The 22109-nt window shown below is 42.7% G+C and overlaps 1 protein-coding gene across 1 annotated transcript in view; it reads right to left on the bottom strand.

The window, feature by feature from the left end:
* The window catches only part of LOC107119628 (centromere protein J-like), a 41236-nt gene that overhangs the window by 2262 nt on the left and 16865 nt on the right, over window positions 1-22109 (bottom strand). The window contains exons 6-15 of the mRNA XM_015422164.1: window positions 18621-18747; window positions 18265-18415; window positions 17256-17471; window positions 11192-11300; window positions 10920-11017; window positions 10088-10243; window positions 9014-9115; window positions 2540-2680; window positions 2155-2249; window positions 1150-1277 (exon numbers count right to left, since the gene is read on the bottom strand). Coding sequence (XP_015277650.1) covers window positions 1150-1277; window positions 2155-2249; window positions 2540-2680; window positions 9014-9115; window positions 10088-10243; window positions 10920-11017; window positions 11192-11300; window positions 17256-17471; window positions 18265-18415; window positions 18621-18747 — 1323 coding nt within the window. The remainder of the gene's footprint in view (window positions 1-1149; window positions 1278-2154; window positions 2250-2539; window positions 2681-9013; window positions 9116-10087; window positions 10244-10919; window positions 11018-11191; window positions 11301-17255; window positions 17472-18264; window positions 18416-18620; window positions 18748-22109) is intronic.

The raw sequence follows: 22109 nt of genomic DNA, 5'->3' as shown, positions 1-22109 counted from the left end.
AAAGAAAACTGTCCTTAGAAGTATGGGTGGCCATGCCTTCCCAGTCGTTACACAGCAGGATTCTATAGTCTGATTGCTTGAGGAATAAGTCCACACTTAGGCTTGTTACTTAGAAAAGAAATAGACGTTCTTTATTGTGAGAGAACTCTATACTAGACAAGAAAGGAAAAGTAAAGGCTTCTGATGGAGAGAGATTGTAGGAGGCATGCCCAGCCCTCACAGTGGACAGAGGATGAGAGAATGAGAAGGGACGTGCCTGGAAGGAAGGAACCCCTGAAAGTAGCACTTTGTGTAACAAAGGGACAGCAACAGAAGCAGACAAAAGAAAGGTCACCGAGCCCCCTATCTATCTCTGTACTAACTCTCTACTGCTCTCCCAGGAGACTCTAAAGCCTGTGTTAGCATTAAGCGACACGGCACAGTTCATTCCTTCCAACAATCTACACTCAGATTACATACTATTTCTAACCTGCAAGTGCCTCCCATGATAGAATTTTGACATGTCTGAAATAGCCCGAAGTGTGCTCTGGATTGCAGACATGAACTCCTTGACTTAGATCTGATGTTCTAGTTACAAGCTTCCCTAAATACAATGTTGTTGAAGATCTAAACATTTTTTTTTTTAATGGCATACTTTAGTAGAAATAAAAATCAACTTGGAAGTAGAGAATTTGAAAAAAGGACCCAATTTATCCACTATGTGACACTGCATCAGTATGCCGTGTGTAAAATGTCTTAAACAAGGATGTGTGTATGTAAAACGCCTTCATATCACAGCTGACCTATGTAGACTCCAGCAAGGGGCTTTCAAGGCAAGGCAGAATCAGAGGTGGCTTGCCATTGCCTGCCTCTGTGCAGACTTCCTTGGCGGTCTCTGTGCCAAGTGCCCACCCTGCTTATCTTCTGAGATCTGGTGAGGCTGGACTATATCAAACTGTCTTGCCTCCCTAAACACGGATAGAAATACATCAATTCCTTTTTTGTTGTTGTTGTTGCTTCTGTTTTGGTGAAAATATATACAATGTTTTTCTGGGGGGAGCAGTTTGTAAGATTAAACATCGAGTTACATAAACCCATGAGATATATCTGAAAAAAGAATAGTTTTAAAAAATTAATTGTAAGGGTGTTTTTTTTAAGTTCATCTCATACCAATCTGTTGATTAGGAAACTGTAGCACCTCCATGCCATTTGGGTAAGTGATGTGAGTCGTCTGAACATCTGCATAATAGTAAATCTGCAGGGGAGAATACGAAGATTTCTTGAGTGTTAAAAGGCACCTTGGATATAAAATTTTAACAGTTAAAGCAGAGTATGTCTTTTCAATGACATTTGTGACACAAATAGATTTCACTTCTTTTCTCATTGTTTGCCACATGGAAAAAAGAACCTCTGGAATATCTTTATGGGATCAAAAATACTTAACATGGAGAATATAGTTGCCTAGCAGTGTTTCAAGCTTCTGACTTCTCACTCATGAGGTAAATAGTTATGTGTTTATCAGTCTGCACTGTCAATGTAAAACATGCACTTGGCAATAACATAACTCAATTTCTCTAGTATCGTATAATTGTCCTGCCCTGTCCTCAAGAAGTTCATAGTTCTTCTTCATTCCTCCATTTTATTCTTTTTTCTATCCCAACTTAACATTCACATATGGCACAAATAATGTGATTGAGGCTCAAATGTGCTTTTTAGAGCCATGTGTGAAAATGCCAGTGTTTGTACCACTAATGTAAAAGGTAAAGGTTCCCTTGCTCGAAAGCCAGTTGAATCCGACTCTAGGGTTGCGGTGCTCATCTCCGTTTCAAAGCCGAAGAGCCAGCGCTGTCCGAAGATGATTCCGTGGTCATGTGGCCGGCATGACTAAACACCAAGGCGCATGGAACGCTGTTACCTTCCCACTGAAGTGGTACCTATTTATCTACTTGCAATTTCTTGCTTTCGAACTGCTAGGTTGGCAGGAGCTGGAACTAGAAATGGGAGCTCACCCCGTCTTGCGGCACTCGGGTCTTGAACTGCTGAACTACTGACCTTCCACAGCCTGCAGTTCAGCGTCTTAACCACTTGAGCCACCGCAGCTCCTACCACTAATGTGGAAGCAGGGAAATGTATACGCCGGGCCAGTGTCAGGGACTGGGATCATGAGGCACCTACCAGAGCCCATGCCCCGACGGGACACAAATGCTACTCAGTGAGGCCGCATCATCCTGCTTCTCCTCCTCCTTGCCCACTGACTCAAGCACTCTCTTCTATGAAGTTTTTAGCAAAGATTATGAATTTTGTACCCAATATAAGGAAGGATATGGGAACCAAGGGAAAATTAATGGATGACATTGGAAGAATGAGCTAAAAAGCCACTCCAGATAAAATCTCAAGGCATGTACAGGTCTGCCTCAAAACAGGAGCTGGTACAGTGTTTTTCCCTGTAGCATGAGCCGAATTTTCTCCTTGTCTCCACTACACAAATGACAGATGCTTCCAGGTCTAATGCTGTTTAAAGTCCTCTACAAAGCAAAAATGAAATAAAAAATGCATATACCACTCTCTCATCTGGCAGGATCTTCTTAATGTCTCCATTGAAAAAAGTAAGAACAGTGGTCCTTTTATCAGCACTGATCTCCTTTTTTGTGCCATTGCGGAAAGTCATAATTCTGCGTCCATCAGAAAACAGCTGTTCTACCTTTAAAACAAAGACAAAATGTGTGAGAGTACATCTTCTCTGTCTTTCACACACACATATACACAGCCTGCAGTTACAAACCAATTAAACTGGAGTGATTGGATTCAAATAGATTCTAATTCCATTCCTTCTAAGATAATTTACATTTACTTATAATTTACATTTATAGACCACCCTTTCCTGAATACACAGGGCTCAGGGCATTGAACAACCGTGAAAACATTCATAAATTAATGAAACAATTCCAATAGTTTAAATAAAATATGACTAAAACATTCTCAGATGGCACTAAAATATTGTAATTTCAAATCGTATCATTGTCTCGCAGGGGAGGTAGAGAGGAAGCAGGGGTGAGAGGGAGTGCCAGTAGGATGGTATCCATGGCTGCCCTCAACCAAAAACCTGGCAGAACATCTCTGCCTTGCAGGCCCTGCGGAACTGTATTAGGTCCCGTAGGGTAAGGATGTTATTCGGAAGAGAGTTCCATCAGGTAGGAGCCAGGACTAAGAAGATGAGGACAGCTGGACACCTTTTGGGCAGTAGGTTGTTCTCTGCAGAGCGTAATGGATGAATAACTAATGAATATTGTTCCTAAGGGCTCCGAAGGTAAGGAGAGGCATTAATGCATCACCACAGTGCATCACGTTCCATGGAACAAATGTAAACACTGCAAAAGTTTAAGACTGGACTTTAAATTAGCTTAAATACAAGTACACCAGTTTTAGGTTAGCCCTAGAAGGGCATGTCTGCACTCCATTTAAACAGGTTTGACAGTTGTTCCCTCTCCACAGGGAAGACTGGAAACAACTGTTGTGTGAGGAGAACTAGGGATTTCTAAAAATGAATTCTCGGCTTCCGGTCTGGCTCCCGCGAATGGCGGACGCATCCTCGGGTCGCTCCCGAGGGCGCCTCGCCCGCCCGCGGTGGAGGAGGGAATCCGCGCGAGCGGAGACCCGAACGAGCACCTCAGGAGAGAGGAGCTCGGATCCGGGGCGCTTTAGGGTGCACTAGGGGGGAGTCGCTCTTTCGGCCGAGAGGTCGGAGACTGAGGCTCTCGCCATGCCCTGCCCCAATGGACCTTGCTGCGTGAGTGACCCCGAACGGGGTTTAGCGGAGCCACCAGACGTCACCGAGTGATAAAGCGCCCATCCGCAAAAATGGAAAAAGAAAAGAAAAGATCGGCTTAACTGTGAGTTGTCAAAATGCAGAGAAAAAGAACTAAAAACGTTTCCCCCCCTCCCAGCGAAAAAGGCGAAGAGGTTAACCCTCCATTTGCATAAGCGAAAAAGAAAAGGAGGGGGGGAATGGATTGAGCGGACAGTGATGTTTTCCTTTGATGTATTTGAAACAAAGTGGGAAAAAGTTTTGTCTCTCTGGAGCACATTTTAAGAACTTTCTAAAAGTAAACAAAAAAGAAAAAGATGTCGGAGCTGGGCAAAAGCGAGCGGAGAAGAAGGGAGGGACTTCCGTCTGGGCGTTTACTTGTGTGCGAGAGCCGGCTGTTGAATGTTTGGACTGTTTATGGCTGTGAATCCGACGGGAGATTTGTAAAACGGAAAAGTTTGAATTGTGACAGCGAGAAGTGCCTGGCAAGTGCTTATATAAGTCAACAATTGCAAGGAGGACCCATAGAAAGTTTGGGAGCGGATATAAAAGCGAAAATGAAATTAATACCATTCTCAAAACTGGGGACCTCCGGTAATGGCATGAAAAGAAGAGGATTTATAGTGCATGAACTGAGAGTATTAAAACCCGAAGGAGGATCTAACAAGCCGGAAGGAGAAGACAACAGAGGAAGCTCCTCCACGTCAGCGATAGTAAAAGTACCCAGCACGCAAAGAAGCGGTTCTGAATGTGCACAGAAGAGATTTTTTTTTATTAACAGAAATTCAAAGGAACATTACTAATATACTAACAGAGAACTACATGTGACAGGACTAAGAAAAGAACTTTGACAACACACAGAAGAAGCCCAAGAAGATTAATTGGACATTACTAACAGTTTAATTTACCAGTTTATATATCACTCAGCTTTCTCTCTCTCCCACTGTCTACCCTTCCCATTTTTTCTTTTAAGCGAAATACCTCCCCTTTTTAGGGGAGCCAATAAAATCTTTATTAAAAAAAAATAAAAATGAATTCTCAGCCCCTTCACCGAATCCGAATTCCCAGAATTCTTTTGAGGACAATTATACTACCATGACAGTTAAAACAGTTGACATAAAACAAAATATATGTTTATCGTTGTGATAGAACATTACGGGGAGTGGTGGTGGCCACTAGCCATGGGGGACAGTCATCGGCACCTTCTGACAAACTGGAAGTAATACCCAGCAGGCTGCCAAGATTTGAAGTGACACTGTTGCAGTTACGACGCATATAAATAATGCTTGGAAGTGGGCAGAGTCCATGGAGAGTGGTGAGGATCTAGTGAGAGAACAGTTTCTTGCAGAGGCTACTGAGATTTCCTGGTAAAGCTTTCTTGGGCCTTGAACTTGGCAATGGTCAAGGCCTTTCAAAAAACTATTGTTGCAAGAGTGGGTGTACTACCGAAATTCTGATATGAGGAAACACCGAATAAGACTCTGAATCCTGGATGAAGCAATATGCTGAGATGGGTGAAAGACTGCTCCAGAGGCTAGTGATGAGGTAGACCCCCAAGGGGTAATCTTGGGGACTTAGGACACCCCACAAGATAAAAGCCAAAGGATTCGCCTTCTGAGGCCCTGCTATGGCTGGGAAGCCCCACAATAGTGTGAATATGACTTAAAGGTAAAGGTAAAGATTCCCTTGCTCGAAAGCCAGTCGAGTCCGACTCTAGGGTTGCGGTACTCATCTCCGTTTCAAAGCCGAAGAGCCAGCGCTGTCCGAAGATGTTTCCGTGGTCATGTGGCTGGCATGACTAAACACCAAGGCGCACGGAACGCTGTTACCTTCGCACCGAGGTGGTGGGAATATGACTTAGATCAAAGTTTTTTTATCCTACTTCTTATTATGCTTGTGCTGTCGTCCTTCATTCCTGTGCTACTCTTTGCGTATCTGCAATGCAGGTGCACAATGATCAGCACAGGACTACTGAATTTGATTGCAGGTAGGTGCCCCAGATTGCCATTTTAAGGAGTGCCTACATGCAGGCAGGCTCACTTACAGGCAGTGTTCCCTCTAGGCTGAGTCAGTGTGAGCTAGCTCAGTTTTTTAGCCGCCAGCTCACACATTTTTGTCTTAGCGCAGGAAAGATGGCTCCAGAGCACACTAATTTATGCAGTAGTCAAATCGCTCGCTCACAACTTTAATGCCAGTAGCTCACTAAGTAGAATTTTTACTCACAAGACTCCGCAGCTTAGAGGGAGCATTGCTCGCAGGATAGGCTCTCCAGAGCCTTCCAGGGGGAATGGAATTCTATTCTCAGTGTAAGCCAAGGCTACTGTTCAAAACTACAGTCATTATGTTTGTGTACAATTATACATGGTCCATTTCTACATATATTTTTCAGGACAAAGATCAATAGGCAAGAAAGGGGGAGTTAGCGCTCTAAGGGGGGGGGGGGAAATCACTGCTTTTCAAATGATGTGCAAATAGCAGCCACATGATGTATTTTAAAAGCTTCCGAGCAAAGGGACATCCTGCTGCCACTCACTTATGCTGATTTAAGATCTGTGACTGGCACAAATTACATTAAAAATTCTATCCCACAAGTCAGCATAATCCGCACCTCCCCTGGAGGCTTCCAACTCTCTGTGGAAGACTCCAAATTGCACTTTGATGAATTACCATATGGCTGGAACATATGTCTGCAGCAGTTTTATTTCCACATAACGTGACCCCATTGCATGCATGCCAGCTCCAAAAAGAAGTTAGCTTCACTTCACACAGAGAGCTCCTGGGAAATCATCCAAGACCTCTCAATGAGCAGCTGGGGAACGCATCCGGTGAACATTTTCTGCAGCTGATGAGTGTGTCACACGAAACCAGCTGTCTAGCACTTCAGAACAGCGTCTAGTTAAGACAGTGTCCAAATGGTAGCTCTCCTGTTTGGCCTGCAGTTATCAGGCATGCTGAATTAGCATTATCCCAAGGCTAACCATATAATAGTGTGTCAATACCTTTTTAAAAAGGAATTTCCATAGCTAGATCTCCCACATAATGTGTGCTTTGGTCCTGAAAGTGATTATGGATGGAACCAGCTGCCAGTCAGTATGTTGTTTTTTCCATAGAACTAATATCTATTGACTCTCTTACTTCTGAAGTCTGAAAGCTAGGTATCAGTAACTTCTGCCAGTCTTGATGCAACTGACTGATCAGCTAGGGTTGCCAACTCCAGATTTTGGGGGTGTAGCCTGAGGAGGGTGTGGTTTGGGGAGAGAAAGGACTTCAATTGGGTTTGATGCCATAGCAGCCATTTTCTCAGGTGAACTGATTTATATTGCCTGGAGATCAGTTTTAATCCCAGGAGATCTCCAGCCATCACCTGGAGTGTGGCAACCCTATGATCAGCCAGATATTTTGTGATACTTGAATGGGTTATGGAAAGCAGAGGTGTCATAACCTTTCTGATTACCATTGGATTAGTTGCTCTGATGTCACAGAGGGTCTCCTTTGGTTGAGTAACCAGGGCTTGAGTCATCAGAGCTCACAACAGAACAACAATTCGTATGAATACCCATGAAGAGGTGCCATGAAAATAAGTACTGTCAATATTGGCTATCTAGCTTGTGGGCTTTTCCACACGCTCAACTTACTCCTTATTTTCTTGGGAGTTGATCTATAAGCACTGTGATCAGTTAGGGTAGGATTCTTCTGCATTTCTACCCTTCCTTTGCATTTTCACAGTTGTGAGTCAGTTTATTTTTTTCCACATGTGCCTTATAAATAATCAGGATTTTCAAGGGAGGGTGCTGTCACACCATACCCTTTATCCTCTTGTGCATGCTTGTATTGATATCATGGCTACATGTTTTTTAAGCACTAAAATATCAATAGACCACTGTAATGATAGGTTAAGTAGGTTAGTTGAAATTCCAGTTTTCATTTTTAAAAGAATTCAATCTCTAGGAAAAAGGCATATCTCTGCAAAAAAGGCAATACTTACTTTTTTTTTTTTTTTAAATGAAAGCTGGGAATTCAGAGAACCTGCTTAACCTATCATTACAATGGTATGCTGATATATCGTTATTTTAGCGCCTTTTCTAAAAAAAATTAAAACAAAACCATTTGTCTTTGGCGGGAGGAGACGGAGTGGTTTGACAATGATGACAGTCCGATAACTCAAAAAAAGGGCTTGAGGTGGGTGGGGGAGGGCAGGACAAAGGAAACAGACAGAAACATTACACATGAGGAAAAAGGCAACTCTAAATCAGCTTCCAGAAAGAGATCAGGGTGAAAGAGGTCTTAAAAGAAATGGGGGGGGGGATGACAAAAAAAGAAGTGAATGCACAAATATACATGCAGCAGTCAGGGATAAATCATAGTAGTATGGAATGGGGGGGGGGGAACATGCAGAAAAACCCCATGTTTCTAAATGACACCCTACTGATAAGAATTCATTCAGAGGTTGTAAAGCCTTTCATGAAAACAGCAGAATTTCTTACTAGCAAAAAGTGTCCTCTATCAAGTGATATGATTATTAAATAAACAGTTTGTTACTCCCAGAATTATATATACTTTTATTTTTAATGCCAAAATGTCTGTTGGATCTTGGGTCAGTGCAGATATTCTGTTGCTGTGTAACTGCGTAACTGTGTAACAACAAACACAGAATTTGACATTCTGAGGCTCGTTAGTTTTGTTTTGTTTTTTTTAAGTACCAAGCCCTAGTAGTTGTATGATAATAGCAGGAAAATTGGTTAGCTTGTGGTAAAAGCTCAAAAACCAGGGTTAAGATCAGGGAAAAGGTATGGGAGAAAGGGAAGGAGTTGGAGGAGGAGGAGATTGGATTTATACCCCACCCTTCTCTTGGAGTCTCAAAGCGGCTTACAAACTCCTTACCCTCCCCACAACTTCCCCTCCCTGTGAGGTAGGTGGGGCTGAGAGAGCTTTGACAGAAACTGCTCTTTTCAAGAACCTTTGGCAGAATTATGGCTTGCCCAAGGTCATCCAACAGCTGCAAGTGGAAGACTGAGGAATCAAATTCGGTTCTCCCAGATTAGAGTCCGCACACTTAACCACTACACCAAACTGGCTCTAAACCTATACCCACCCCACCACAGTTTCTTTAACATGCCAAAGAAGTCAGACTCTACTTTGGCTCTCAGTGCACCATGTTACTTATGTCCACATGTTACATAATTCAGGTTACTGCTTTTGGTTTTTCATATTTATCTAAAATTATTTTACCTTTCCATCTGGATATTCTATTTTTTCTTTCACATCCTCATCCTTCTTACTTTCCACATATAGCGGTGTTCTTCTAGACAATATTGATTTTGGAGAGGAATTCTACAAACATACATTATATATATATATTATATATACCAACAGTTAATTTATTTGCATATTTTTTTGATAAACAGTGGGATCTCTTACACAACCTAAATGTGAGAAAGAATGAAATGGTTTATTCTAGAACAAGGTAGGGTACATTTGTTATTTTTTTACAGCTTTAAAATGTATGTACTCTGTTCCAATTGTTTTGCATAACAAATGAAATACAGGCCCCGGTCACACGGGCAGGAAACTGCGGTGGGGAAGCGTGGCTGTTTGCCCCGGGGCAAACTAACACGCAGTTAAGCGATCAGACCTCCTGTGGAGGTTCTGTAGAGGTACCGTGGAGCTTCCGTGGTTAGGGAGAGGTGTTGATCACATCACACGCCTGCGCGCAACGAAGAAGCGCGCGGCGCGGCGAACTGGTTTTCTTTTTTTGTGTACACTACGAATGCGCATGCTCCGTTGGGTGCGTGTGCGCAACCACGGAGACTTGGGGGGGGGGAAACCTTTTCCGCAAGGGGACATGGGCGGGCGCCGGATGCCACCGGAAATGCGATCAGACGCCCGCCCTTGCCCCGCAGTTTCCGGAAACTAGTACCTCCAAGGTACTAGTTTTTTGCTGCGCGTTTTCGGCAGGAAGCCTCGGTTGTGCCACGGAAGCGCTACGCTTCCCAGATGTGCTGGTGAGATCGCGCCCGGAAACTCCGCCTGTCTTCCATATCTCTTGCGTGGCTAATGTTGCGTGTGACCGCAGCCACACAAAATAAATGAAAATGAAATAAATGATATCTGTCTGGGAAATGGCTTAAGTAGGAAGGGTTAACCCCTCCCAACCCCTTTCATGTCTCAGCACCATGCCAAGTCTAGAGGTAAGTAAAGCACCAGGTAATAGAAATGCAAGTTATTTCAGCACATGGTTGAATGACTGAAAACATTACTGAAACAGAGAGGTAGAAGGACAGACATAACATTATGAAACCAAACCTTTGCTTCATCATTCTCAAATGTAGGAAGACTTTCTGCAGGTGTTTTCCTACCACTGCGGTTTGTGCTATTTCTCCTGGCGTTAGCTGTAGGGGTCACTTGCTCAGCAGACTTCATAGACCTATGAGCATTGTTGAGGTTAATATTCTCTTTCACCTGTGGAAACATTAGATAGCAAAATGAAATTTCTTAAGCCATATGCTTAAAAGAATTGAGTGTAGTATAGGATGAGCTCTTTTAGGGTGAATTAGGTGGTATTGTGAATGTTAACAGGAATTTAATTCACTTTTTTTACTATTATGGTCTGGATACTATCAGACACACTTTTGCGAGCCACTCTGAACCTTTGAGGGTAGAGGGAAGCAGGATACAAATATTTTAACTATACCAACAAAAGAAACAGAGGAACCAACTATATCTAAAACCATCATAAAAAGGTAAAGGTAAAGGTTCCCTTGCTCGAAAGCCAGTCGAGTCCGACTGTAGGGTTGCGGTGCTCATCTCCGTTTCAAAGCCAAAGAGCCAGCGCTGTCCGAAGACATTTCCGTGGTCATGTGGCCGGCATGACTAAACACCAAGGGGCACGGAACGCTGTTACCTTCCCACCAAAGTGGTACCTATTTATCTACTTGCAATTTCTTGCTTTCGAACTGCTAGGTTGGCAGGAAAGCCATCATACTATTGTTTTTAATAGAAGTTTTTCCATAAGAGATATAATTTAAATAAGTTAAATAACAAAAACTTTTTTGTCCAGGAGGCTTTTTTGCACTCAGCTTTCTATCATGCTTTTACTGCATAAAAGTTACTGCTTCAGAATTATCTATAAGCATACCTGAATTTCCTCATTACTCCAGGATGCAGAGCTTAAAATGTCATCATTCTGGTTATTTAAAAAAGCAGCTTCTTCTGAACTACCTGAAGATTTTGTGCCTATGGAGATTTAACATATAAAAAATCAGTGTCTACAACTCTGCATATTACAGCACAGATTATTCAAGGCCTGTTTTTGACATCAACATATTGTTTCTGTCATTGTGCCCAAGCAAGAAGAAAAAATAAAATTTGTTCTCTAGTTAGCCGATACTGTTATCCAACATATTTTACCTTTTATATATGAAGATGAACTAATGTCTTTAATCACACTCTGGGAAGATTCAGTTACTGATTTTCTTCCATGATTCTTTTGCTGAGTTTGAGCCAAATGAGGTATTGCCTACAGCAAAGGGGAAATATTAAAAGAAGATGTGGTTCTATTACTCCATCATTTGAAGAGTTAAAGTGTCTGAATGGTTAGACAGAAAGGGATTTGTATCCTTCACCTCAACTAATGTATTGCTCTTGAAACCCTGTCTCAAGTGTGTTCCATTATACAGACAACATGAACGGTTTAGAAAATAAAAGCCAGAAACTCAAAAGCCCTAAGATGCTTGGCGGCCTCACTATGATTGCCTTGACACTCAAAAAGTTTATGCAGAATTTAGGACACAAAATAATTGACAAAGAAAATGAACACATGAAGGTCCACATGACAGGTGGATGTGAACATATACTACTGGCCCCCCAATCTCTACTAAGCTACAATGAAGATAAAGGGGTGGACTTTGTAACACATTAATCAGTCCTCCAGAATTTATTTATTTATTTCTTCGGCTTGCTACCCCGCTCTAACCCCCTGAAGGGGTCTCTGAGCGGCTACAGTTATTCCTTATCCCTAACCTATGGCGACAATTCTTAGGGGTGGGTGGAATCAGACTTTTGTCTCTCACTCTCTCTATACTTATGCATCTACAGGACAACTTTTGTGTGGAAGATATGTAAGATCTGTCTACATCTTGCACCAATCCCCAATGCAACCATCATATTAGGTTCTACAATACACTTTCTGTAATGTATTCAATAGCTGCCATTGAATGCATGATGTATATGAAACATCTAATTGACTTGCCATGTTGAGCTTCGTCCTGGGCTAGGATCCAAATCCATCCAATCACATTGCTAGCCCAGGAAGCACCTAGCCAATCACCTTACAGCAAGGTCCCTGAGCGGGAACGTCCGTGATTGGTCCTCATATGAACAACCGTATTGGTTGGTATTTGTACAGTGGGTGTGGCTACATTAGCCGGAAGAGTTCAAAAGCAGGACAACTGCAATGTAAAAGCTGAACTGTTCTGTTTTGGCTATCAGATGTTGATCCGTGTTGGAGTTGTGTTCAAGTTGAAGAATAAAGTTGTGTTCTTGCTGAATCACTCTCCGACTTCTTTGTTAAGCGGGCGACTTAACACTTTCCCTAGGTCCATCCCCCAGTTGGCCCTGGGTCCTGCCAAGTAGATGTGCTCTGAGAGTTCTCAACTGAAACGTATTCTCAGGCACATGGGGGTAAATTCAGATCAGGACTATGGCATGTGAGGAGACGGAGATTGAGCTTCCCCCCATACCATTTTCCTGACATAAAATTGTTGAAATTTACAATGGTAAGTATATAAAAGAAGAATCATCTGCAGGGGGCAGCAAATGGGAAAGCAATTAAGGACATGGGGGCCACTACTACTAAACTATTAAATCAGTGGTGGCAAACATGCAGCCTGGGGACTGGATCAGGCCCTCAAAGGGCTGCAATCCATACCACAAGGCCATGGCTGTTTCCTGCTTCCTTTTCCAGTTCTGCTGCTGCTGCTACATCACAGCCTACTTTTCCAGACTCTTTCAATCGCACAGAAGAGATAGATAGGCAAGCTTCTCCTGTGCAATTGAAAGAGTCTGGTAAAGCACTGGCTGAGGCTCCTCCCCCTCTTCCTCCTGGGGGGTGGGAGGGAACCAGCCAGAGCTTTCACTTTATTACAACAGTCAGGGACCAGCAGTACAGTTTGATTGAGAAATGCAAAAGCCAGCAACCAGCAATACAGTTGGGTTGAAAAAAAAATTTTAAGATAAAAGAGATAAAGATAAAAAGAGATAACATTAAGTCTTGAAAACATACAAATTCATGCCAAATAACTACGAAGTCATGCTGCCAAAAGGGATTTTCGATGCTTGTAATCTGAGCACAGAATTTAGCCACCTGTCAAGTAGTCTGGTAACCAGCCAGAGCTTGCTTCCTGGTCAGGCTGCCTCAATTGTATACAGGAGACAAAGGAAAGCCTTTCTTTCCTTCCACTGACTGAGGCTCCTCCCTGAAGGGAGGCAATGAAGGAGGGAACGAGGGAGAGCTTGCTTTGCTGGGCTGCCTCAATTTCATGGGAGAAATACCAAGCACCTTTAAGACCAACAAAATTTTGTTCAATGAGCTTTTGTGTGCCTTGCTACAGTGTGTGTGTATTCTGTTGGGCCCCTTATAAGTGTGTTTTGTTGGGCTCCTTATGCCAGGGTTCCCTCCCCCTTTTCACTGTGTTCATGCCCTCATGATCCAGTCTTTCTCAGTAAGAAAGCAATGTGAACTATTTGAGAGGAGGAATAACAACAAGCCAGTGAGGTGAATTAGGCTGAGAGTGTGTGTCCAGACAAAGTTCACCCAGCACATTTCCTTTGTAGGAAGTTGTAGTTCTTTATCTGGGGAAGACTATAGTTTGGTAGACAAACAAACAGCCCTCAGTCTGTGTCAGGATGCCTTCTCATGTTCTTGACCAGCACATGAAGCAACTTATGTACAAAAGTTCGCAATGCCCAGCCATTTCATGTTTTCCCCTGGGTCCTAGGCTCGGAACACTGAGCATGAAATTTCTATAATGAAAATCAATAAGTCAAAAGTAGGTTTGTAGCTTACAGATACACACCTGAACAGCATACTGAAGATTGCTACAGCACAGACATTTTGATGCAGTAATTCAGAGTAAGAGGTGTCAGTTAACAGAGACTGTCAAACAGATAAAATATTGAAAGAGTGCTAGTGTTTAAGCATGTTTTATTTAAAGTTTTTTAAAATCTTTAATTTTGTTTGTCTGTGTCCTTTATAAAGTTTATATTTCTGCTACCTGTCATTATAGTTTACACATGTCCAGGCCCACCAAGGTCTCATTTATGTCAGATATGGCCCCCATCACAAATGAGTATGACACCCCTGTGCTAAACGGTGTTTGTCCTCAGAATGCAACTCTCAAACTTACTTCCAGTAAACCCTTTAGCTAGAATGCTTAACTCTCTTTCTACCAGAGTAACTTCCCTAAATAAATACTATGTTCTCTTTAACTGGCTACACCTCAAAGTATGGATCTTCATGAACAAAAGACTCACTCACTCAGCTAATAAAAATGGCCCTGGGGAGCCATGATTTTCTACACTGGGGAAACATCCATATACTGTTGACAACATGCAAGAGCAAACGGGGGCAAAAGTTTCTTCTTCCAATGTACTGTAGGTATAATCCTAGTCTGCCCCCATGTGTCAGAAAATCTAAATTTCAACTGGGAGCTCCTAACGCATATATGTTTCACGAGGCCCGAGGAAAGCCCCTTAGGCATGAAAGTGTAAGTCACTTGGGCTTTGTTGGCTCTTGTTTTAATATCTCAGTCATCTCTTAGGCACCCCTTGTGTTCTGTTCAGACATGCTAGCAGGCCTCTTCCTTTTTAACCTTCCTGCTCCCTAAACTTCTGAAATCCATGCTGCAGGACACATGTGGCATAGGTACCTTGGGAAGATTAATAAACATTAAATAAGCATAAGCAAGACTATTCAGAGACTCTGCATTACTTCAAGGGGTGGCTGATGAAGTGTCCTCCGACCTGTAGGTGTCACATTTTGGTTATGAAGAGTTTTAGGGGGGCTCTTCTCTCTGTGTGCGCCTGATGTAGGTTTCAGTGACTCAGACCTTTGCAGTGAACTTCTTGTTGCCTAGAAAACAATGAAATCTTGTGCTGTCATCAGAAGATTACCGCCAGAAAATAAAATGCTGTTGTATTTTCACATTGTGGATTTGAAACTAGGGCCCCGGTCACACGGGCAGGAAACTGCAGAGGAGAAGTGTGGCTGTTTGCCCTGGGGCAAACTACTGCGCAGTTACGCGATCAGACCTCCTGTGGAGGTCCTGTGGAGGTACCGTGGAGGTTCCATGGCAAGGGAGAGGTGCCGATCACAGGACAAGCCGGCGCGCAACGAAGAAGCGCGCGCCGCGGCAAACTGTTTTTTATTTTTGTGTACATGACAAATGCGCATGCTCCGTTGGGTGCACATGCGCATCCACAGAGACTTGGACAAAAAAAAACACCTTATTTGCAAGGGGACATGGGCGGGCACCGAATGCCACCAGAAATGCGATCAGACACCCGCCCTTGCCCCGCAGTTTCCAGAAACTAGTACCTCCACGGTACTAGTTTTTTGCCACGCAGTTTCGGCTGGAAGCCTCGGTTGAGCCACGGGAGTGCTACGCTTCCCAGATGTGCTGGTGAGATCGCGCCTGGAAACTCCGCCTGTTTTCCGTCTCACTTGTGTGGCTTCTGTTACGTGTGACCGCAGCCGTAGTCTCCCTTGTCCAACACCAGAAGCATTTTTAGTACATCATGCTCTCATGTCCTGCTTGTATATTCTCATTCCTAGGGACCAATTCATCCTACCTACATGCATATTGATCCAACTCCTATGGTTACCACGCGATGGTCTCTCTTCCAGCATATTATGGAATGATGCCCCTTCCTGAACAGCTGCCAAAACCTGATGAGAATATTGCAATTGTCTCTTTGTTTTCTCTCTACCTCATACTGCTTCTTAGCTTATTATTTTTAAGCAGATTACTAAAACATAGAAAAAGCTAGACCCCATTTGAACAGCTGCAAAAATCTACCACAAATGCATTAAATTTTGTGGCTAAAGTATGATGGGTCTGCTATTATCTTCTCATAAAAGAGGTAATGTCTCCATGTGATCTATATTTTGGAGCAAATGAAGAATTAAAAAGATTTCTAGGCTCAGAAGAATTATTGCATTCAAAGATCACATGATACAGGGTGTCGACACTACCTGCACCACAGTCGTATCTTAAGATACCTCTCTTAGAACACTCTAGATGGCAGGGCATTAAGGCACGCCAACATAAATCCATACTTATAGTGAGGAACAATCAAATATGAGCAGTAATTGGGAAGTTCTCCGGGGGGGAGAATACCAACAAACTGAGTTGTTCTCTACAGATTGTACTGTTATAATCATACTTAAATAGACATTTCTTAATCATTCTCGTGGCTTCCTGTCTGGTAACTGAATAACGGGAGTCCAAAAAAAGATTGAGGAACTGTAGCCATTGTACAACAAGTTTATACCAATGGGAAACATAAGAGTCCCCTCTGACTAAGTTGATGCCCTCTTAGATGTCAGAGTGTAGTTTTAACTTTAAGGGGGAAAGCCTTCAACCAAGCGAACTTCAAGAAATGGTTATCCCAATTCAGCTTGGAGGGCTACCCCCACTACACGATTTGGAATTCCACAGAAGGAATGTAGAAATTTAAGAAGAATTGAATCAGAGGACTCGCCTATTTTGTCAATCCAGATACCAGCCCCTTATAAACTATGCACAGCCATCTTGGCATTAAACAGTTTCATGGCGGCTGGGATGTACTGAGCCCCAGAAGAATAAAAGAAACAGCAGATAATATTTGATGCTGCTGTAGCCAGTCCTTTAACGTGAGCAGCTTGCACTGGCCAAGTTAATCTCTGGTCAGACCAGACCCCTAAGTATTTAAAATAGGGAACCTCCTCGGCATCATTACCATGAATTTTCCACTTGTGGTGTACATGCAATTTATCAACTAACAGAAAATGTTTCACATGCAATAGTGAAACTGATCTATGTACATTAATTTTAAACATGAAAATTAAGAGTGCATTTGCACCAGCCAAATTCTTACTGGGAAAAGGATGGGTGAGCTTTTCTGAGAAGAGCAAATAAAAGTCAGCCCATCACTAATGAAGCAAGGATCCAACCTGCTTTTCCTCAGAGCAGGTTTTCAGTGACTCCTTGCAAGTGGATCTGCTAACAGATGGCTGAAGCTACCCTCCATTCATCTACTGCAGCAAAACACAATCCCTGCCCTAGGAAGCAACAGTTTGGAACAGTAATCCTTCCCATCAGCAGATCTTTTGACTGGCTGCATTAAAGGCAAGCTACAGTCCATCTGAAACAGACATTGGGAAGGAGGGGCACAAAGGAAAATAAAAAACAAGCCACAGGTCAGGTTAAAGTACCGGTGCTTCAGCTCCTCTTTCAATAGAATCCACAGGTCCATGTCTTCTTTTGGCCCCCACACTCTGATACTTGGAAACTCTGAGTTCATCTTGAAACTGCAGGTTCTGTTTGGTCAAGGCTTCTACCTGACTTCTCAGCTCACAATGGGCAGCATGCCAGTGAGACTCATTTCTCCTAATCTCCTCCTGTAGCCCTGATATTTGTTTCCTTAGCATCTATTAAAAAGACAGGTGTGCAAGAGAAAACGAAGAAATTTGCAAAGGACCAGGGTTAAATCATGAGACCCTCTCCTGTTTCCCAGTTAGCCCCTTGTAAATTACCTATTAGAAACTCCCTCCCCAGCCAGCCATCAATGTACCATTATCTGCCCCTCTGACTTCAGGTTTCCATCTCCGTTCCCCTCCCTGCAGCTGCTACCTAGGTAAAGTATAGTCTTTCTCCACAGTGGGGACCAAGCAGCTCACATAATTCTCCTCTCCCCCTTTTGATCTGCACAACAACCCTGTGAGGTAGTTTAGGCTAAAAGTCTGTGACCCACTCAGCTTCCACAGCAAGAACCTAGGTCTCCCCCTGGAGAAAATAACTGCTTTGGAGGATGGAGTCTACGGCATTCTATTCAACTGAGGCCTCTCCCATTTCCAAACTCTGGCTTCCGTAGACTCCACCACAAAATCTCTAGGGATTTCCCAACCTGGAGCTGGCAACCTCTGTCTGATACCCTGAAGAGTCACTGTCAGTCAAAGCAGATATTACTGACCTTGGTAGACCAATGGTCCGATTCCACATAGGACAACTCCATGTATCCATGTATATTCATCCACCAATTCTGTGTTCTACACCCCAGTCCCAAATTCCTGGTAATAAGTACTACTGGTTTTAATGGCACACTTTCAAAGATACAGGAACAGTAATAAATAAATGGTTCTTCTTTGGCAGCCAGCTCTACACACTCATTTGAAATATTAAATCAAGACCTTGGACATAGTCACTGTACAGAATACAACGTACTTTTATTTCTGCTAATTCTCTCTCCTCTTTAACTAGGTGTTTCTTAAACCCTTCATTTTCATTCTGTGTTTCCACTGCTTCCTCGCTCTTGCCTTCTTCCAGATGATGCAACATTTGGGGCTGAGTGACCTCAAGCTGCTTTATTTGTCTTCTGTTGGAACAGAAAATAAGTAGTGATTAAAGAGTGAGAGCATAACATGTGGAGGAAATCAAGTGTTTGGAGAAACTTGGGAATATCTGACAACTAGAGTCACGTCACATGTGGTACGTATGGTATTGGGCTCAACAGTATACTATCAATAGCAATGCCAAATGTTATTGTTACTTATCTCATAAATGTAGGGGTTACTCTATACCTGAGAAAAGTCATTGCTTTTGCTTGTTCCTCTTTCATCTGAGCTAGGAGAGAGGTTTCTTGGTGCTGTACTTGAACATCTCTTTGCCATTCCTCCAGGTTTTCAGGTTGTCTTTCTTTAACTTGCTCTAAAAAAATATTCATGTTAATACCTTGTGATTAGTCCCTTGTAAGCCACTGTATGAAAAATTGGTGGTCAAATTAGCTAACAAGAATATAATCTGTGACTAGACTATTAATTAGTGCAAAACACAGCTGTAGAGTATCAAGTGTGCAAAGGTACAGTATTAATCGTATATATGTGATTACAAAGAGCTCAGACTTTGAGGAACACAGTAAGAAAAAATATTAAGGGATCACTTTTATAACACCTCATGCATCTGACAATGCATCTGTCTTACACAAACTTTTTCCACAATAAATTTGTTAGTTTTTATGATGCCACAAGACTGTTGTTTTCTTTATAAGACTAGCATTAGTGAGAATCCATCCTATCTAGCACAAAGGCCTGAGCTCTCACCTAAGTGCTATAGCTCAGAATAAAAAGCACAGGAAACATGCCATGAGAACCCCACCAGATGTGCTGAAAGTTGCACTTTGGGAGTCAAACATCTCACCAAGAATTGAGTAGTGAATACCCTAAGCCTGAGCACAAACAGGGCTCATGCCATCGCCACCTTCTCTCCCTCTTCCCCATGAAGGTAAAGAGAATTATATTACTCCTAGCCTAAAAAAAAAAAATTACTTTGATTACTCTCTCTTTAGAATTACTACTTGTTTAGCAGAAATGGCTTGCCAAAAACTTTTCCTTCAGCTAAAAATGTGCTTTTTTTGCTCTTTCTCCCTCAGTGCATGCAATCTATAAAGTAAACCACATGCATAGGGGGCCTAAGAGACAGAATATGTAGACAGCTGTTTGCTGCAACTATTAATGTATAACAGTTTGGGGACTATGTTTGGTGTCAGTATATTAAATGCATGCAGTATACACCAAGTCCTTCATCAATAGTTCAAGAGACAATTATAAAATTTGTTTTTAACACTGTCATGACCCCTAGTGGGTTGCCACCTTCCTCTGCCACCACACTAGACTTAGGGTCCTTTGGGAAGGCCCAGAGTACCCTCCCAACCAAATTTCCCCTTTTAAGCCAAGAAATATAGGCATGATGACCAGGCAGAGACCAGGTTGATTAATACAGTAATGGGGCAAGGAAAACAAGACAAGGTGCTTAAAATATATAACAGTGTCTAAAGGTAAAAGAAACAAATCTAACGCGGCTACCTATTTCTCTTAACTGGTTACTATTCAAGGCCCACAGCCTTTTATACCAGGCCTGTGCCTGTACTCACTCTGTCCCAAGTGAGGGATCTTTCTCTCAGACCAGACTGTCCCCTCAGTTTTAACTCTGTTAGAGAAAAGAACACAGTAGAGAAAAGAACGCAGTTCCATAGACCACACAGCTTAAGTCACATCTCCTCACACAATCCCTGGACACCAACTGGTTACAACCATCGCTAAGCATTGTGGGGATTGTAGGCTGTGTCTGCTTTCCACTCCCACACAGGTCTCCTAGGCCTAAGCCTCTAGGCCGTGTCTCCTAGTCCTACACAAATCATGACAAACACTGACAAAAGAAGGCAAGATTAGTGCTTGGGCTTGCAATAAAGCCCTACAAGTAAATCAAACTTTAGACTCCCAGGTTATGGTCAAGCAACAAACTCATTGTACATGCCTGAATTGGAGCATGTCAACGAACTATAGTAAAATCAAAGGCTTTCTAAATCAGAGAAGTATTGAATCTCTGCTCTGGACAGAGAAGGGGAAGAGGGAAGAACCATGTAATCCCAAGGATTTCAAGCTTATTCGCATTAAAAATGTCGTTTGCATTGTTTGTGATATGTCTGCAAATCAGAATACTAAGACTGTGAACAAAATCACAGATTTTTGCATTGCCATAGCTGGGATCAAATAAGGCCTTTGGAGCCACTAGGCCTTTGGAGCCGCCACCACCGTTAACTACCATCGTTAACAATTCCATCAATCAAATTTATTGCGGCAGGAGCCAGTAAAACAGTACAATTCTGATATAAAAGGGATTAAAACAGTAATAACATGGGAATAATATAAAAACATTAACAGGAGTTAATAACATTTAGTAAAGTAAAATAGTGCTAATAAAAGAATCATACAATTTTTTCAGCTAAAATAAGTTTACGTTTCCTAATAGCTAAGCAACAAAATTTTGCCACAGCGTAAGTCACTGAGCTCTGAACGTCTTCTAAGAGGAATTTACGAAGGACTTCTGGCCTAAAGTCAAGATAAGACTGCAAAGGGCTAAATCTAGACAGAAGGGGTAGTATAAGATGGTCTCGTTCCTCCTGATAGAATCTGCAGAACAGGAGGACATGAGTAATTGATTCCACCATATTAGCCATGCATGGGCGTATACATTCATGCATTGGGACTCGAGTGAATTTACCCTGCAGTACCATCGTTAACAATTGACAGTTGAAGGATAGAGAGCCCTGCTTCCCCCTGGAATTTTCAACAACAGCTTGAGCTAGCTGCTGATAGGACAACCAAAAGAAGATCAAGGAGCCGACTGCAAGAAGAGAGAACTGAGTAACAGCGGCCACTGATAAATCAACGACACTAGCACTTTATTATGTTGCATGGTCTAAATGGTTTTAGAGTTGTTTTAATTGTAATTTATATCTTATGTTTTATTGTAACCTATATGCTGATTTTATGTAAGCCACCCTGAGCTGGCCTGGCTGGGAGAGCGGGGTAGAAATCCAATAAATCATCATCAATTGAATGGATGTGCTAAGCCACCCAACATAGTACAGCTCTTCCTCCATCAGTCCTTCTGGGAAACAGAGAACAGTGCTGTTGAAGGAAGTTGATGACCTGCCAGTACAAAAACCACCTCGGTTTTAGCTGTTTCTGATTCAGGGTAAGCAATATAACTATACTAGGGGAAACTGGAAAAACAGGATATTCATATGCATCTACTTTGAAACTGGCTACCAAAAGTATAGATAGGCTGGTAGATAGTGCTGGGGAGGAGCCAGTGGTCGTGGTGCATGTCGGCACCAACGATGTGGGGAAATGCAGTTGTGAGGTCCTGGAGGAGAAATTTAGGCTGCTGGGCAGGAAACTTAGGTCCAGGACCTCCAAGGTAGCTTTCTCAGGAGTGCTACCTGTTCCACGCACAGTGAGAGACAGGCACAGATCAGGAGTCTCAATGCGTGGATGAGACGGTGGTGTAGGGGGGAAGGTTTCAAGTTTGTTAGGCACTGGGGTGCTTTTTGGAACAAGAGGGAGAGACTGTCTCCACTTGTCTCGAGAAGGAACCAGGATGCTGGCGCTTAAAATCAAAAAGGTGGTAGACCAGTTTTTAAACTGAATACTGGGGGAAAGCCGACAGGAGATGAAAAGTCTCTGGTTCGGGTTGGCTCATCTCTGAGAGATGAGGGGGTACCTGTT

The sequence above is a fragment of the Gekko japonicus genome, unplaced genomic scaffold, assembly GCF_001447785.1.
Source record: "Gekko japonicus isolate JY-2015 unplaced genomic scaffold, Gekko_japonicus_V1.1 scaffold347, whole genome shotgun sequence".
NCBI lineage: Eukaryota > Metazoa > Chordata > Lepidosauria > Squamata > Gekkonidae > Gekko > Gekko japonicus.
Note: the sequence above shows the minus strand (reverse complement) of the source record. Positions and strands in the feature narration are given on the sequence as shown.